General features: G+C 41.9%; 2 protein-coding genes and 1 long non-coding RNA gene across 3 annotated transcripts; 1 reads left to right on the plus strand and 2 right to left on the minus strand.

The window, feature by feature from the left end:
* Positions 1–1,287: 1,287 nt before the first annotated feature.
* acta1b (actin alpha 1, skeletal muscle b) lies at positions 1,288–5,676 on the minus strand. The gene is made up of 7 exons (XM_061276114.1): positions 5,519–5,676; positions 4,390–4,526; positions 3,469–3,793; positions 2,995–3,156; positions 2,690–2,881; positions 2,432–2,613; positions 1,288–1,795 (listed from the first exon to the last, which is right to left on the minus strand). The coding sequence occupies exons 2-7, from the start codon at positions 4,516–4,518 to the stop codon at positions 1,652–1,654; spliced, it is 1,134 nt and encodes a 377-aa protein (XP_061132098.1). The 5' UTR covers positions 4,519–4,526; positions 5,519–5,676; the 3' UTR covers positions 1,288–1,651.
* Positions 5,677–8,130: 2,454 nt separating this feature from the next.
* LOC133152559 (uncharacterized) lies at positions 8,131–14,181 on the plus strand. Its single transcript, XR_009714148.1, has 4 exons — positions 8,131–8,315; positions 10,906–11,002; positions 12,119–12,199; positions 14,033–14,181. It is a non-coding gene; the product is annotated as an uncharacterized LOC133152559 (long non-coding RNA).
* abcb10 (ATP-binding cassette, sub-family B (MDR/TAP), member 10) lies at positions 8,820–15,731 on the minus strand. Its single transcript, XM_061276235.1, has 14 exons — positions 14,869–15,731; positions 14,360–14,566; positions 14,062–14,264; positions 13,058–13,192; positions 12,679–12,825; positions 12,264–12,399; positions 12,085–12,180; positions 11,685–11,894; positions 11,526–11,605; positions 11,275–11,455; positions 10,922–10,965; positions 10,738–10,772; positions 10,565–10,623; positions 8,820–10,188 (listed from the first exon to the last, which is right to left on the minus strand). Exons 1-14 carry the CDS (start codon positions 15,269–15,271, stop codon positions 9,995–9,997), a joined length of 2,130 nt encoding a protein of 709 aa, XP_061132219.1. The 5' UTR covers positions 15,272–15,731; the 3' UTR covers positions 8,820–9,994.
* Between the last annotated feature and the right edge of the window lie 74 nt (positions 15,732–15,805).

Here is a 15,805-nt window from a genome sequence, read left to right on the forward strand (position 1 = left end):
AAAGATGCAGTGATAATGATTTGCAGCGGTCTAAATAAAGTGCTATACGTACTGGGGTTTACAATGGTTACATGCGACACTTTGCTTTGATACACGTGGAGCAATTCATTGCAAATGCTAAAAGAGAGCAACTGCAACCTACTGGCAGGCTTCAATACATTTTTTTTTTAAATGTCAAATAAATGATCATTTATACAGCTGGCACAAAGTGTATACATGCAGTCTCAGACTCTGCAACAAATAAAGCTGAAGTTGAAATTAAAAGGTGAAACCCTACTGATGGCCTTCATATGAATATATGTTCATATAAATGTTTCTTAAGCTTGAGCCAAAGTACATATTTTACATGAGCAAAATAGCACACCGCCCAAAATAAAATGTCACAAAAAGTCAGTTGGCAGTGCTTTATAATGTGTTTAATTTGTACCATTTTTTGTGACACTACATAAATTGAACGGCTACTTCTGCTCGCCTTGAACACCCGAGGGCAGAATGATAGCTGGATACACGTACATGAGACTTTCACCTCGTTTCCAAGCTCATTAGTACATCGGCACTAGACGATGAAAAAAATATAAAAGCCTGGTTCATTTAAATGCAAAAGGTGTCAATTTCTTTCTTTTACTTGTTACTTTGTTTACAGCTTGAAGCTTTTTAAAGAATTGTTCGGTCATTTTATCAAATACACTTATAGTTTATAGTATTTCTTTCAAATAGACTTGTGAAGTTAGTTACTGCCACCGTCCAAGTACAGTGATTGGGAATTCCTAATGACAAAAAATGATTGGGATTCTGAGAATCGGGTGTCAAAGAAAACCATCCATCCACTAAGGTTGTGAAGCATACATGGGTGGAGGCTGTGGCCTGCAGGTCGACGTTTTGCCTAAAAAAGGCCTGGGCCCTCTCCCAGTGTTGTAATACAGGACTCAAGGTGTCGAGTGTCCGTCATCCCGTCGGGGCCCAAAACGGAGCTGCCCATGCTTCTGCTGCCTGGGCACATTCCTAGCAAGTCAAACTCGGAAGCAACAACATTTCGCTGGACTCTGTGACCCGATCGCATTGGTTGATGGGAAAGGAAGTGTGACCTTCTCCTTCTTCCAGTTCTATTGGATGGAAAACTATCATCTCTTCCTAAGACTAATATTTTATATGATTATAGTTTGTTAATTTTTGACCCCTTGGTGAATATTTTGCTTGATTTCTAGCATTAGTCTTTGGCTACATTGTTTTTATAATTATCATTAAATTAGCCTTGTCTATTTGAAAATAATAAAGCAGGGTCAAAAGTACCAAATAATGGACTTTAATAAATTATTAATATGTATATACACTGACATTCACATGTGTTGGGCAACATGTTGTTGTTGTTATTTTTTTATTAAAGTGATTTTTTGGTTGGATGCATGGTTCAGTGATGTTTTTTTTTTTTTACAGCCTTTCTCCGATCAACACAGGCAACAGACAGCAATAAAATATGCACATTTGTTGAAACAGTGCATAGTTAAGAATGTCAACAGCACAGACAGACAGTAGTCCATTGACAGCAGAATGTTGCAGTGCCGCAGAGGTTGATTCTCCTGCTTCTCTCCCTCGCTTGAATTCCGCAAAGCTGGTGGCGGAGAGGACGGAGAAGCCGGGGCAGACGAGGGATTTAGAAGCACTTCCTGTGGACAATGCTGGGGCCTGCCTCATCGTACTCCTGCTTGGAGATCCACATCTGCTGGAAGGTGGACAGGGAAGCCAGGATGGAGCCACCGATCCAGACGGAGTACTTCCTCTCAGGGGGAGCAATGATCTGGGTGAAGGAGAAGGTGGGAGAGAGTCGGTCAGTAACAGGTCGGCACCAAACGTTTGTCAGCATCATCCAATTTGCTGCATTGTTTAAACCATTTTTTAATAGAGGGAAATAATAATACTAAACTCGTCATTGTGTTTTTGGAGTACCGTAGAGTTGTTGTCTAGTAAAGTAAGGTTACCTGTTACAACTAGTGGTACATGAAGGACTTACTGAATTTAAATGAAAATTAAAATACATTTGGAATCAAACCAAGGAATGAAGCCTGTATCTTGTTTAAACTCTTAAGTCTTATACAGAACATATTTTACTTTTTATGTACAGTCCTTTTTGTACTTTGTATATTACATTTTGAAGGACTGTACAGCACAACTCTAAACCTTATCTTTTATCTGTGAGTCTTTATTGTCATGATTTGAGGACATATATTTTACCTAACTATGTGCAATACATTTGATTGAATCCTTACTTTGAAAAAAATATTGACAACCACTGGTCTAGCCAATTTAGTCTGACAACAGCCTAGTGGGCGTGGCCAATCTTTTTTTTGCACGAAAAAAATGTCAAGTTTAAGAATGTGCATAAGTTGTACAAGAGATATGTAGTACGTTTATCAAATTGAATGATTCCTCATACCTTGATCTTCATGGTGCTGGGGGCCAGGGCGGTGATTTCCTTCTGCATACGGTCAGCAATACCAGGGTACATGGTGGTACCACCGGAGAGCACGTTGTTGGCGTACAGGTCCTTACGGATGTCAATGTCGCACTTCATGATGCTGTTGTAGGCGGTCTCGTGAATACCGGCAGACTCCATACCTAATGAGGACAAGTGTTAGGACTCGCACGATGCGCAAGTGTGGTGGAGAGGAACCGTGGTTCTTCGAAAACGCACCAATGAAGGAAGGCTGGAAAAGGGTCTCGGGGCAACGGAACCTCTCGTTACCGATGGTGATGACCTGACCGTCGGGAAGCTCGTAGCTCTTCTCCAGGGAGGAGGAGGAGGCAGCGGTGGCCATCTCGTTCTCGAAGTCCAGAGCCACGTAGCACAGCTTCTCCTTGATGTCACGCACGATCTCACGCTCAGCTGTCGAGTGCGCAAAATTGGAGTTTTGAGTTTGTGGCCCCGCAAGTTAAACAACTGATTTCCAGCACAATCCGTTTTTAAAAAATAAGTTATTATTTGTCATCGGGGCTCACCGGTTGTGACGAAAGAGTAGCCACGCTCAGTCAGGATCTTCATCAAGTAGTCGGTCAGATCGCGACCAGCCAAGTCCAGACGCATGATGGCGTGGGGCAGAGCGTAACCCTCATAGACGGGGACGTTGTGGGTCACACCATCACCAGCATCCAGCACAATACCTAGAAGGAGGCAGAGGATGCAAGGTGTTTACATATTGGGGCTCTTGAATAACGAACGCTTGAGTCGCGGTACACGTGCGTAAAAGTCGTGCGTAAATTGGTGTCGTATAAATGATGCATATGCAATTAAATAGGATTCTACAGCTTTTTATAAATACTCTTGAATATGTATAAAATGTATGAGAGTCACAAAAGACTGTGCGTAAAAATTGCGCGTAAAATGCCTCCAATACATTTTTTTGTAGCCTTCATGTTCCGCAAATGAGTTGCTTATTATGTTTTGCGCATTGTGGATTGTGTCGTCAGTCTCACCGGTGGTACGGCCGGAGGCGTAGAGGGACAGCACAGCCTGGATGGCCACATACATGGCGGGGACGTTGAAGGTCTCAAACATGATCTGGGTCATCTTCTCCCTGTTGGCCTTGGGGTTAAGGGGGGCCTCAGTGAGCAGGGTGGGGTGCTCCTCGGGGGCCACTCTCAGCTCGTTGTAGAAGGTGTGGTGCCAGATCTTCTCCATGTCGTCCCAGTTGGTGATGATGCCGTGCTCAATGGGGTACTTGAGGGTCAGGATACCTCTCTTGCTCTGGGCCTCGTCGCCGACGTAGGAGTCCTTCTGACCCATACCGACCATGACACCCTGAAGAGGAGAGAAGAATGGGCGATGAAAACTTACATCTCATGAAAACAGAATGACCTTGCTCTTAATGGATTACTCTCATCACTGGAGGGCATGGTGATCATTGCACAAAGGTGCCAAATAACGACGCAGGTGACCTCATCTGGGACTATCTTTGTCTCAAGGAGGCAAATACCACACCGGGGCAGTAAAGGATTGTATGACTACGCCCAGCACGCCTCACCTTACAAGTACAAAATAGCGCACTCAAACTTCAAAAAGGACGGTGTTTTTATAAGATAACGCAATCAAAAGGGGAAATAGTTGATCATATTTATAGTAGATATGTTTGGAAATGAGTGTGATATATTACAAGAATATTTATCATTTAAAATAAAGTAAATTGATTATGATTTTCTGTTGTTTTTTTGATTGGGTGGGCTAAGTCACGTGATTTACCTCCTCATAGGGAGGCGTGTCCAATTAACGCGTCATCCTTTAAATTGCTACATTTCCGAAATGATTGTTAACCTAATTATTCAGACCCTCACATTTTCCTCTTTACTATTGTGTCTGTGTCAATTTAAAGGCTGATTAATGGCTTTGGCCCCGCTTACCTGGTGACGGGGGCGGCCAACGATGGAGGGGAACACAGCCCTGGGGGCATCGTCTCCGGCGAAGCCAGCCTTCACCAGGCCGGAGCCGTTGTCGCACACAAGGGCGGTAGTCTCATCGTCGTCACACATGTTGGCTTCTGTGGGCGAAAAAAACGTCGATTAAGGTCAGTCTTGACACTCAAACAACAGCAAGTTTTAGTTAACTTAATGCCCTAAATAAAGTATATATTAGTCATTTGACCTCTACGTACTAATCAATACCATTTTCATGACGTGAACCTCAAGAAAGAAACACCTAATTATACTCACTATGTTAAAGATTTTAAGGTAAAAGTGGATTTTCTCGTCTGAAAACACTGCTATAAAAAATATAATATGAATGCATTTTGATTAAATAACCAGATCGCTGTTTAGATTTTAGGTTAAACTAAGCAGAGAGCATTTAAATTGGAAATGTACTTTTTTGCTCAATAACATTTGACCCTAGATAGATAACTGGTGTTACGCAAAACCGATATTATCTTATTTTTGGCTTTTAACAGAGGAAACAATACGTTTTAATGAAAATAAAAAAAAACACTACACACATTCTTTTTTTTCAGGTACAGATACCTAAAACTCAGCAAATGCCATAAATGCTGAAAGATATTTTACAGTTGTATTTCTAATGAATTTGTCAATATATTAATTATGCCCTCCATTCATTTTCTCTACTGTATAAAGTTTGCAGGACGCTACAGCCTATCCCAGCTGAATTTGAGCAAAGGCGGACTCCACTTTGGACTGAACACCAGTCAGACACAAGGTCTACACTAATTATATATATTAAAACATCCGAATTTATATATCAACATCTATGACTCTGCTTTCTTACAGTCTTGTAATGATTGAATGGGCTGATTATTATCAAACGCAAAAGTACATTTTTAATTAAATGTTGATTGTTAGGATCTATTTTATCGTGACTTTCAAGAGTCACCTATTGTAAATATCCTCCTTCTCTAAAACAAGATTATACAAATTGAATTTCTATTTCCCTTTCCCTCTACTGTTAGTTCCAGAGTGGTTCTATCCCAAGTGTGTCCCCCTTATCCCGGATGTGTGGCCCCTAGGAGTCCCAGCATCTTACCTTAGGTGAGTGTCTGCGGCTCGGAGAGAATGACCCAACCAGTGCTGTTGCTGAACCAGCTACGGTCCTCTCTGCTGCCAGGTCAGCTTATATACACAACCTCCACCATTCACAAAGGTACCCACCCCGGGCCTCTACCATATTTGGATGCTTCCAGGGCATGGGGGTTAGGGAGGGGGAGTCGGGTGTGTGGGGTGTAGAGTCTGTGACGGCCATCCATCAGGTTTCAGGGAGCTCGTGAGTGACAAGGCGGCGCGCCCCCGCGACAGAGAGAAGCGCCTGCCATATTTGGAGCTGTCGGTTTGACCTCCCGTAGAGGCTTGCGGGCACTCCTCAGGGCCGTATAAGGAGTCCACGGACCCCTGGGGGTGCTGCTGGTGGTAGCGGGGTGGGGTTTCCAGGGGGAGATGGCAGTTGCTACCAAGCACGGTTCGAGATCTGCTGCTAGTAGGCCTCACACAGCCTTAAAATGGGAAAATGCTTCCCTCATCTGAACACATTTAGGCCCCAGCCCAAAGAACTGGAAGGTCAGTCGGTTGGCTTAAAAACAACCAGCATTATAATCATATCAAGTCACGTATAGGATGTAAAAAAACAGAAACGTTTCAAATTGCACCTGCTGTTGACATACTTTGAATTCTTGTGTGGATGCAATATTGCTCTTTTATCCCAGATTATATTTCTAGCACTTTCAAAATGACTTTGTTTTTCGAAGCTACAGTCAGAGCATGAAACGATGAGAGATAAACGCGTGCACTAATAATTTGATAGTATTGCCTGATATCATTATCATCTTCAAATCCTCAATCCTCTATAATGGCCAGTTGGCTACCGACATTAAATTGATCGGAGATTAATCGAATGAATAAGGACGTCTCCATCATAGGAGCACTTAGATTAATTTTAACTCTACTCCACTCCTCCGTGTTTGTGCATAAAAGAAGGCTGGAAAGGCAATACGGTGTATATACATGCATGCAGCACACATATGTGTGAGTGAGGCAGGTGTGAGTGCCACAAGAAGTGAAAGAGGAGCAGCCAAGGAGGTTAAAATAAACTCCAGGGACTTAGGAGGGTGGGAGGGCGTGCATAGCCAGAAGCAAAATAAGACTGATCAGAATTTGGCAATTAAAGAATAAAAGTATGAAGAGTTTGCACATACAACCATGGCTTGGTATAGAATTAAAGAGACAGATAGCAATCAATAGAAGCAATGAGTAGTTTGTAATGGAACGGAAATAGTCATCAAATGTATGTGGGGAATTCAGTTTGCGGCATAGTTAGCACAATAGGATCTTTAGCCTGTAATGTAATACAAGCACAAACCTTTTCACCGTTCACGACCTTGGCATTATACAAGTAGCAAATTAGTTATTCGCCGTCAATTGCGAACCCTGAGACAGACCCGTCAGATTTATTTACAATGGTAACTTGAGTTACTTGAGTAAAATTCACAGTTTGACAAATAGTGAACAGTTCTTCAAAAAAGAAGGCAAGTCCTTGCTATTGATTTCCACTGCAGGTTAAAGAAAAACAATTACATGTTGTGTTTTTTTAAACAGTCCGCATAATGATGTATTACAAATGTCTGCTAGACTAACGCTAACCCACAGTGCAAATTGCAATAGACGAGCTAACAAAACTCGCATCGTAGTTTCATTATAAACCTTTGAACAACATATTTGAACACAAACGGTGCGGCAACACTTACCGACTATCACGATACTCACATGCATATATTCTTTGTCCTCTGTAAAAAATGAAAAATATTGCAGTGTAGTTGCGACTATCTTCTGTTTCATTATCAGTTCTGTGTGTAGCCCTGTATCGATCCTAGAACACATTCATTATATTTCTATTCATTTCAATGGGAAAAGATGATTTGAGATTTACGTTATGAGGCCAAATTGTTGTAATTTTATTAACACTTTCTCCATGAAGTCAAAGTCTGCTTTATTGACAATTTCTTCACATGTCAAAATTGTCCATTGGTGTGAGTGTGAATGCTTGTTTGTCTATATGTGCTTTGCTATTATTGACTGGGGACCAGTCCAAAATGTAACCGGCCTCTCTCCCAAAGGCAGCTGGGACGAGCTCCAACTCACCAGCAACCCTAAAAAGGACAAGCAATATAGAAAAGAAATCCTGCAAAAGTTGCTTGAACTATAATTTTTCTGACTTTTGGATTAAGGGAAAATATGACTATGTAGTTTAAAATAAATGCAAATGGTCATTGGTATTTTAAGGAAAGAAAAAAAAGGGACTCGGAAGAAGGCGAGGCAAGATGATGAAAAAAAAACTGTCCAAGAATTTTTTTTGGAAAGGAGGATGTGTGAAAATAGGGAGACACCTCATTGGGTGCCCATTGAAAGTAGTGAGCGTGCATGAATGTGCTGTGGGAGGGAGATGGCAAGGGGCTGAGCTACTTTAACGCACTGGTCGTCTGCCATTTTCGATGCGCGCCCCTGCAAAAGGCCTAAAATGTAAGTTGCCGCACCGGCTACAGAGGGGAGGGAGGTTGGATTGGGCGAGGGGGCGGAGAGACACAGCCGGGGGGGGGGGGGGGGGGTTGACGTGAAAATGTGTGCTTGTGTGTGTGTATATGAGTGTGTGTGTGTGCAGCAGGTGTCCAGGAGAAGAAGTGTTGTGTGTCAGTGGATATGTGACGATGGCAGCTGACGGACTTATTGGGTGTTTTTGTGAGGTTTGTTAGCCTCCCTGTAGACTTATGAAGACACACAGAGAGTACAACAGGAGACAAATAGTTATTGGGGGCGCTGGAACGACGCTCGATTTTGTAAGCATTTTGTTTTTGTCGTAGTTAAGATAGTCATGAAGAAGGCAAAAGATTCTTTATGCAAACTATCGGAGGATTAATAAGCAACATAAAGTGTCAAATGTTTTAAAAATATGTTTTAGGCAAAATTTGCACCAAAGAAGCCTTTTTTAGTCGTCAGGTCGTTGGAATAGTCAACGAGATCAACTTTTATTTCATACTTTTTGTTCTCTTTTGAAGAATGTATGTTAAATCCAAACTACAAACATCTTCATGCACTCCTGAAAGTATTCTTTTGAGTTGTACTAAATGTATGAAAACATTTGAACGGTCCTTGTTTGTTCTTAGAATTGTGCAGCGGGTTGGATCAAATTCTCTCTGGATAAAGTTACTGGTAATATTAAAAGGAAAATACTTCGAAGTGTTCTACTGTTCTACTGAAAACTCAGCAATGTTAATTCATCAGACTTGCATTAGCTGATGTAAAAGAATGTAGAAGCACCTCATTAAAAAGGTCAGACATCCTTCAAAATCTGCACATATTCCACTTTATTCTTTGACACAAAACTAAAATAATTTAGTGAGACATGATTTAAAATATAACATAGATCATTTAAAAACCCATAACATACATAGCAGTAACATATTTACCATACACGTATGTTTTCAAGCACCATCAATGTGAAACGTAGATGTTAGAATTGAAGTTGTCATTTCAAATCATAGTCCGTTTGTGAAATTTCCGATCCATGTGAGCAGCTGACAACTACGTGATATAAAATAAGCGATATCAGCAATGTCCCTCAACTGTCCATTTTGAGGTCTAATATTTGTAGTTCTATGGTTAAAGAACATATTAGAAAATTATTAATGATTACTTTTAATTGCGATGTTGCTATGCAGTGCACATCCGATTTTGAAATTTTTAATATTATTAAAACATGTGTCCATGACTCAAGGAAACTAGTATAACACTGCACACTACACAACAGTTGAGGGACATTTGTTCTGGTGTGTAGCAGGCCTTACTGAAAAGGAAAAAAAAAATACAGGCAGGTTTGATAATATATTGTGTTATATTGTGGTCTTTTCTTAAGTAAATTACTGTAGCAAAATATCAGATCTCAATAAGTACATCTCAATACAAATTCAGTTGGCACTTGTGTAATAAAATAGAATGATAATTACTATAGGAAACACACGTGGTTAGAGGATCAAACGTGCTCATAAAAAAATCACTAATACTATTAACACCACATATATTTCGCTGCTTAAATTCACTATAAACGCTAAAAAGGCTCTACGTGTGAGCGTCAAGTTAAATCATCCACCAAAACAGACACGCAAAACATAAATATACATCTAGCAGTGCTTAACATGTCTTGCTATTTTCTGTAGTTCTGAAAAAAAAGAATAATCAGTGTGCTGTCATATTCCAGCTTTCCTCTATAAAAAAAAAAAAAGTGTTTTGCACAGCTTATACATTAACATGTAATGTAATTTAGAACTGAATTACACTGTACATTCATTAAAAACCACAGTGTCTCTGAGCAGTTTTGTTCCTTCAGTGGGGAATAATATTTTACAGACTAAGGTATTAAACAGTCTTGTTTGGGTTTTTCCTCACATTGTTGTCGCTTGGTCAAAGGATGTCAACCCAAGCCATAAATCAAACCTCTCCGTCATCCATTTGTCGAGAATTAACTCAGAGCCCGTTTTTGCTCCTCCTGCAGAAAAGCTTGTTTCTCCATCAGTTTTCGGAACAATCCCTGTCGGTTTCCCAGCAGCTCCGTGTGCTGGCCGCATTCAGCTACGCGGCGCTGGTCCAGAACTGCAACCGCATTGGCGTTCTGGATGGTGGAGAGGCGGTGAGCGATGATGATGACCGTCCTCCCTGTGGATGGGAAGAGAATCACAGAATCAGTTGCCTTTAACGACAGTTTCCCATCCTTTTAGACACTAATTTTATTTGTAAAATCATCCAATGGAAATGTAGAGTGAATATAAAAAGTCTACACGCCCTGTTCAAATGCCAGGTCTTTGTGATATAAAAGAATAAGACCAATAAGTGCCCAATACCAAAACCACATAAGGTGTCCAGGGTCGTTCACTCGTATATTAAAACCAACAACTAAAGCAGCTGATCAGGGGTCGCCAAGGCAACAACAGAAACACACCACTACTTTCAATACGGTTTGTTTGGAAACTGTTGTTTTAAAGTCAAATGACAATATATTGTTCATTTGAAAGAAAAGACACAAAGGATCCACCTTCCATAAGTCGCTCCAAAGCCTCCTGCACCAGGAACTCGTTTTGGGCATCCAATGCACTGAGGACGGGACATTGTAAAATTGGTAAATACAATCATGGAATTAAGAGAATAAAATTGTTCAGTAAACTAATTGTCAGGCAAATAACACGCCAAAACAGCCTTTTGTCGTACCTGGTGGCCTCGTCCAACAGCAAGATCTTCGGATTCTGATGAGGGGAAAATGACAAATTGAATGCAGATATTACATGAAAGCACTTGATTTGTATGTCAGGAGGAATGTTGTGAAAAATGTGTCAAATGGTTGATTAATGCGTGCAAATTCTCTGTGTGGTCAACCAGAAAACATTCCACTGACCTTAAGAAGAGCTCTTGCAATGGCTATCCTCTGCTTCTGACCACCTGGGACACAAACACAAAATCCTTATTCACTCAAAAGGTGAGAGATTTCCTCAAATCCAGGTTCTATTGACTTAAAGGGCACTTTGTGTGTGTGCGCGAAAGGTCAAAATAATGAACTGTGGATATCATTTTTTGCGTTTGTGTGTGATGGTGGATAGAAGCAAAATAACAGTTGTAGTACCCACCCTAGAGGTGAAGCGAGTAAATTACAGTTTCATTCAAATTTGTTTCATAGATTCTAGCGGTCCTTATTATTTTCTATTTCCTTGGATAAGCGCTAAAGACAGTTGGTGGTGGGATCCACCTCACCTGACAGTAGCGCTCCTTTCTCCCCCACCACAGTATCAAAGCCTTTCGGAAAAGCTTGGATGAAATCATATGCGTTGGCGACTCGGGCTGCCTTGTAAATGTCCTCTGTGGTCACCGCTTCTGGCTCTGTAGCGCCATATGCTATGTTTTCTCTAATGGAACAGGAGAACAGCACTGGCTCCTGGGAGACAAGAAAGCGAGAACAATAATGGCCTTCTCTGCAAAGGCAGCTTTGAGATCTGAACTTCTACCTGGCTGACAGTTCCGATTTGACTTCTGAGCCAGTAGGGATTCAAGTCTCTGATGTCATAACCGTCCACAGTGATGATACCTACAAGAGAGGTGAAGACTGAGCTCAAAACCACCACCTTCTCCATTTTAAGAGGAAAAGGAAAACAAGCAAGTCTTACCTGAGTCGCAGTCATACAGCCTGAGCAGCAGTGATACTAGAGTTGATTTTCCAGATCCACTTGATCCCACCACAGCCATGATTGTTCCAGCGGGCACCAGAAGATCGAGGTTATGGAAGATGGGAGCATCTTTACGGGTCGGGTAGGAAAAGGAGACGTCGCGAAACTCCAAGCGGCCCTTCAGTTGATTAGGAGGAAGAACTTGACCTTCTGTAGACGACAAAGAATGAAGAAATTAATTTGTCCCTTCCAATAATCAATGTGCCCTCAAATTTGAGGTCAGAAGACATAATAACGTCTATTGGACCTCATCTTTTCTTATGCTGTCAAAGCCTTCTTTGGTTTCCTATTAAGATCAAAACTAATGATGGGTTTCCTACCCACGCATGTGCATACTGACCATTAAGAGGGAACTCTGGTTTTCTGTCCAGCAGCTCCCACAGTCTCGTTCCTGCACCGAAGCCCTTCATCAACTCCGAGTAGAACGTACTCAGACCTGCCACACGGAAACACGGGTACGTGACTACCAACAAGAACATGGATCGCGAGCAATGTGCATAATTGTGTAACGTGTGCTACCTGCGATACTGATGCCAACCCAGAAGGTGTACATGAGGAATGAGGAAAGTTCTCCAACAGTCATATGCTGGCTGGCCATCAGAAGGCCTCCTTTGTACAACACGGACAGGATCATGAGGTTACCGCTGAGACCAGTCTGAAACACACCAACACCCATTTCAAATATGCATCAGGAGCCTCATTATTAGTGGTGAGGATAAACACAATCATGGGTGTTTTTCATTTAATTTAATCAATTAAAGACATAGCTGACTGAATTCCTTTTAAATTTGCTGAATTCAATTATGGCCAGTTGCTAACCAGTCAAAAGCTCATGCAGAAATTGATTCCAGGAAAAAAAGTATTGGACATCGGTGCCTTTCAGCCTTTTATTTTGAAAGGATGGCCACTTTCTCTTTTTTTTGCGCATTCTTACCACTCCAAAGAAGGCAGCACGTAGTACGGCCTCGCTCCTGGCCAGTTTGAGGACCTGATCCGTCTTCTTCGTGTACGTGTCGACTTCAGACAGTTCTTTACCAAATGCTCGGACGGTCCGCATGTTGCTGATTCGCTCCTCTGCCAACTGAACACAGAAACAAAATGTTGAGGATTATTCCTAACATTTGAATGTGTGCATGATTTTACATTATGTATGAAACAAAAAAAGGGATGGTTTTCTATCAAGCATTTTGGTTCTTTTTTTTTTAAGAGGTCGACTGATAGTAAATTGACATTTTATATATATTTTTTAAATTATATTTTAAATTTTATTTATATATGCAGTCCTCAGTTACAATGTCAAAAATGTTCCTTACCTGCGTCGCTTGGGCCAGCGCGTCCTGCGTGCGTTTGGAAATGGAGCGAAGATATCGGCCGTATACCACAGCCACCCCGGCTAAAGGGGGCACGATCAGGAGCATGAAGCTCGCCAGGCTGGGAGAGACGTAGAACTGCAGCAGTGAAAGCAGCGGGTGATGAGAGATTGGACAAGAAGGAACATATCTCAAAAGACCAAAGTCTTAAAACTAGTAGTGGGATTGAATTTTGGCTTTGTGATCCAAATTGTTTCAAGGAATAACTTTTTGAATGAGAAGCAATGCATGTAATTGATGGGAACAACCAGAGTAGAAGTTTGAAAAGGGATTTGGGGTTTCCACAGAGGTGCAGTGACTCATTTCCTTGCACTGTTAAGAGAATTACTCCAAACCAGTTTCTCAACAGGTACAAACAAAAGATGCAAACCTCATTTACTTCCTTGTCGTGCACAAGCAGAGCAAGACTGCTGTCAACACACCTCTCCTATCTTACACCACTCGGACTTCCAGGAAACATGTGACGTGTTTTGCAAACAGCAGATGGCCAAATGCCTCTTTGCTAATTAGATTGTCAACTTTAATTTAATTACGTTTACAACCGAACAATATAGATAAGCAATATCAGAATTTTACAGGAGAAAAACCTTCAAGCTTAAAATGTTATTGTTTATTATATGTGAGTGAGGAAGTAGCCTGTTTAAAACCTTTGTGGGAATTAACACAAAGATGATGTCATTAGAACTCAAATGTTCCATGTTTAGGATAAGAGAACGTTTATTTTAAAAGAATACATTTGCGAAAGCTTACATGTTTTGAACTAAAGTTCATAGGAAACATTTGAGCCAGAGTACATTTCAAATTTGAAATGGAAAATCTGATTAAACATGAGTCTGCATGAAGTTTGACCTCATGTCACTTATGACTAAAATATTCTGTAATCTTATATCTTTTGCAATGACTAAAATATTCTGGAAGTGACCAACTATCCAGAGGGATCCACTCACCATCATACTGACGCCAGCGATGGCCTGGGCCGAGGCTCTCAGGCCGTCGGACAGATTGTCGGTGATGGAGCGTCCGACTACGGCCGTATCTGCGGATAGGCGATTGATCAGCTCGCCCGTCCTGTTCCTATCGAAAAACGCCACTTCCTGTCTGAGGATGGAGGAGAAAACGGAGGCGCGGAGATTGCGGACAATCTGTTGGCCTGCAGGAAAATGTCAGTCAAATTTTCATAAGATCCAAATATGACAAATAGTTGCTCTGTCTTTTACCAGAATATGTCTTCCATTTGTAACTCACCTGAAATCTGCATGAGGTAGACTCGAGCTGCGTTGGCTGCTCCACCGCACAAGAACACACCGGTCAACATGAGGCACAACGATGTGAGGGAGGACGTCATTGCCTCCGTGTCCGTTCCAGCTGTATAGATTGTGTCAATCACTCTGCCCAGGAGGAACGGCGCCGACATGGTGACGGCGCTGGAGATGGTCAAGAAGCCGACAGCAGCTATGAGTGAAACGTGATATATTGTCAAATAATGATCGCTTTTCATGTTCAATAACAACTGGTATTTAAAGTCTTCTTTACAGTGGAGACCAATCTTTTGTTATTATATTATTACTACCATGTTATCATTATATTACTACAGTATTAATTTATCATTACACCTTTTTGCCCAGTTACTCATTTGGTTGATTTTGTTAGTGTCCAATGAAATGATTTGTTGGCAGGTTATGAATCCCATTCATGTGGATCTGAAAAGGGGTGTGAAGACTTTTTCTATCTACCTATGTATTTCTATCTCTTACTTGATAGTTTCCATCTCTCCGGGTGAGCGAGTCGCAAAATCCTCCTGACGTCCTCCAGGGGTACATTGGTCGATGTGTGGCCCGTTTCGGTGTCGGTCTGACCCTTCAGTGATTCGGATGTGGAGGGGACCGAGGAGCTGGCAAAGGCAACGGGAGTGCATAAGGATGTCCGTGTCTTGACGAACACGTACGATCGGAGTGAAGACACATCTCTGCGGGAGAGACCCGACACGACAGAGGGGTGAAGGAAGCCGGTTGGCGGGGAAGCCGAACTTCTCGACCCGGCCGGAGTACGCTTCCTCTGGGTGTCAGGTGAAACAGCGAGCCACATCGTCCTGTGCTGCGGAGGCTTGTTTAAGCGTCCTCCGTTTGTACACATTGACATGCGGATTAAAAATCGCATTGTAGTCCGGTTGAAACGACTAATCAGGGAGAAAAAAAATAAATATTCCAGGGTGTGTGGTTGTTACGCCCGATCCGTCCTGCAGTCACGTCAGCATCGCCGGGCACATTTGGGATGTCTTTCTCCTCTACATTGTCGAGTTTCTACCGTTAGAGTCCGTCTTTATCTGCTTATGACAGCCGTTCCACGACCTTTATCTCTCCGGTTAACTACACCCCGCCTGTCACTGTCATCTGCTGTTTAGCATTTGTCAACAGTCGGGTCGAGCCGCAGTTGCCTGGAGGCTGAGGTTGAATCCAAAAGGAAAGGATAAATATTTAACTGAACAGAACATTCCTGAGTTAGTCAGAAGCGTTCAGAGCAGGAACAGGAAAGGTGACCTCGATATAATAGACGCCGACACGATTGCTTCTACAAGACAGGACATTCAATGGCTGCTCGCGGAATAAGCAAACTTTACCAGGCAAAAGCAATCGATCGAACATTTGAGACCGCCTCGATGTACTTTCCTTTCTAAGGAAACCATAAAAATGT

Source organism: Syngnathus typhle, linkage group LG4 (assembly GCF_033458585.1).
Source record: "Syngnathus typhle isolate RoL2023-S1 ecotype Sweden linkage group LG4, RoL_Styp_1.0, whole genome shotgun sequence".
Lineage (NCBI taxonomy): Eukaryota > Metazoa > Chordata > Actinopteri > Syngnathiformes > Syngnathidae > Syngnathus > Syngnathus typhle.